General features: G+C 39.3%; 1 protein-coding gene across 1 annotated transcript in view; it reads left to right on the forward strand.

Annotated features, from left to right (window-relative positions):
- Nucleotides 1-1186: 1186 nt before the first annotated feature.
- Nucleotides 1187-1690, forward strand: part of LOC105820398 (olfactory receptor 4A5-like) — a gene marked incomplete at its 3' end in the record, with an annotated part of 1528 nt that continues 1024 nt past the window's right edge. Inside the window, exon 1 of the mRNA XM_012656872.1 lies at nucleotides 1187-1688. Within this exon, the coding sequence (XP_012512326.1) occupies nucleotides 1187-1688 (502 nt within the window). The remainder of the gene's footprint in view (nucleotides 1689-1690) is intronic.

Below are 1690 nucleotides of genomic sequence, written 5' to 3' on the forward strand. Positions count from 1 at the left end.
AGTAGAATAAAGTAGCCCTGCATTGATAGTATCATAGATAGTTCCAATAGAAAGGATTCCGAGACTATTTGGTTCAATCCCATTATTTTCCAATGAGCAAACTGAGACAGGCTTGTGATTACATTTAGAAAATGACTTGAATCCACGTCTTCTAACATTGAGCTTGGAATTATCATTGAGTTGCTTCTTTTTGGAATCTGGACACTGAAGTTCTATTTTTGGACACTCTCAGTGCCTAAACAGCATCATAAACAACCCCCTATCCCATTGATCTTTACCTCTCTTTTCAGTGTCTATTTTCTCTTCCCTCACTACCTAGCTCACCCCAAGAGTTTGGAAAAAACTACCAGCTGTTTATGTGGTGGTTGGTTAAAGCCGTGAGTTAGTTCAGTTCACTTCAAAATTAATTGCTGAATATCAGGATACTGCATGTGAGTGTGATAGGAATTGTACTATAGGTAAAGAGGAAATGAAGAGAATTACAGCTTCTTAAAATGCTGACAGTAACAGTCAGATCAATAAATAATGTCCTAAATAATTTTGTAGTTATTTAATACAGTTCAAAGTCCAGTGTCTTGATATTTAATGAGAGATTCATGAAGACAGAATATCCTTAAGGTATGAGGTATCAAAATTTTGACTTTGGATTTCGACAGTATTGAAATATTTCAATATATTTCAGAAGAGGTTTATATGTTTGGTGCTACATAGATCTTATTGCAAAGATACCACAACTGCTACAAATTCAAAGGACTGATTCTGTGCCAATTTATTAATTTAGAGTTTATTGTCACTACCAAAGAGTAAGTTTCTTGAGTAGCTGATGTCTGAACCAAGAAATAACATATTTTACATAAGGAGTTAATAAATGTATGAATGATTGTTATGCCTTTAACTATTCTTCTCTATAGATTATCCACTAAGACTTAGAAACTTTTACTTGTAAGAGCAAAACAAAATCATCTGAGGAAAATGGAGTTGTTAAAGGAAGGTCTAGTGTGATCTTTAGAAGAGGAACTCACTAGATACTTACTAAACGTATACTGTGCGTAAGCCACTGTTGAAGGTATGATGATGAAGGTGTGCTCCGTGACATCGTGGGTGTGTTCATAGTCCTGTCACCATTTCATTACAGGTGCTGGTCTCCTGAGCTCTCAGCTCTGATACAAGCCTTACAGAAGAGTAAATGGGAGAGAGTAACAATGTGACAGAATTTCTCCTCCTGGGCCTCACTCAGGATCCCAATGGGCAAAAAGCATTATTTGTAATGTTTTTACTCACATACATTGTGACCATGGTGGGCAACCTGCTCATCCTGGTGACTGTTATCAGCAGCCCCTCCTTGGGCTCCCCCATGTACTTCTTTCTGGCCTCTCTGTCACTCATGGATGCTACTTATTCCACTGCCATTTCACCCAAATTGCTTGTAGACCTACTCTGTGATGAAAAGACAATTTCCTTCCCAGCATGCATGGGCCAGCTCTTTGTAGAACACTTGTTCGGTGGAGCTGAGGTCTTCCTTCTGGTGACGATGGCCTATGATCGCTATGTGGCCATCTGTAAGCCTCTGCACTATTTGACCATCATGAATCGATGGGTTTGCATCCTTCTGTTGGTGGTGGCCTGGGTTGGAGGTTTTGTGCACTCTGTGGTCCAAATTGTCTTTGTGTACAGTCTCCCCTTCTGTGGC

The sequence above is a fragment of the Propithecus coquereli genome, unplaced genomic scaffold, assembly GCF_000956105.1.
Source record: "Propithecus coquereli isolate 6110/MARCELLA unplaced genomic scaffold, Pcoq_1.0 Scaffold522, whole genome shotgun sequence".
NCBI classification, from domain to species: domain Eukaryota; kingdom Metazoa; phylum Chordata; class Mammalia; order Primates; family Indriidae; genus Propithecus; species Propithecus coquereli.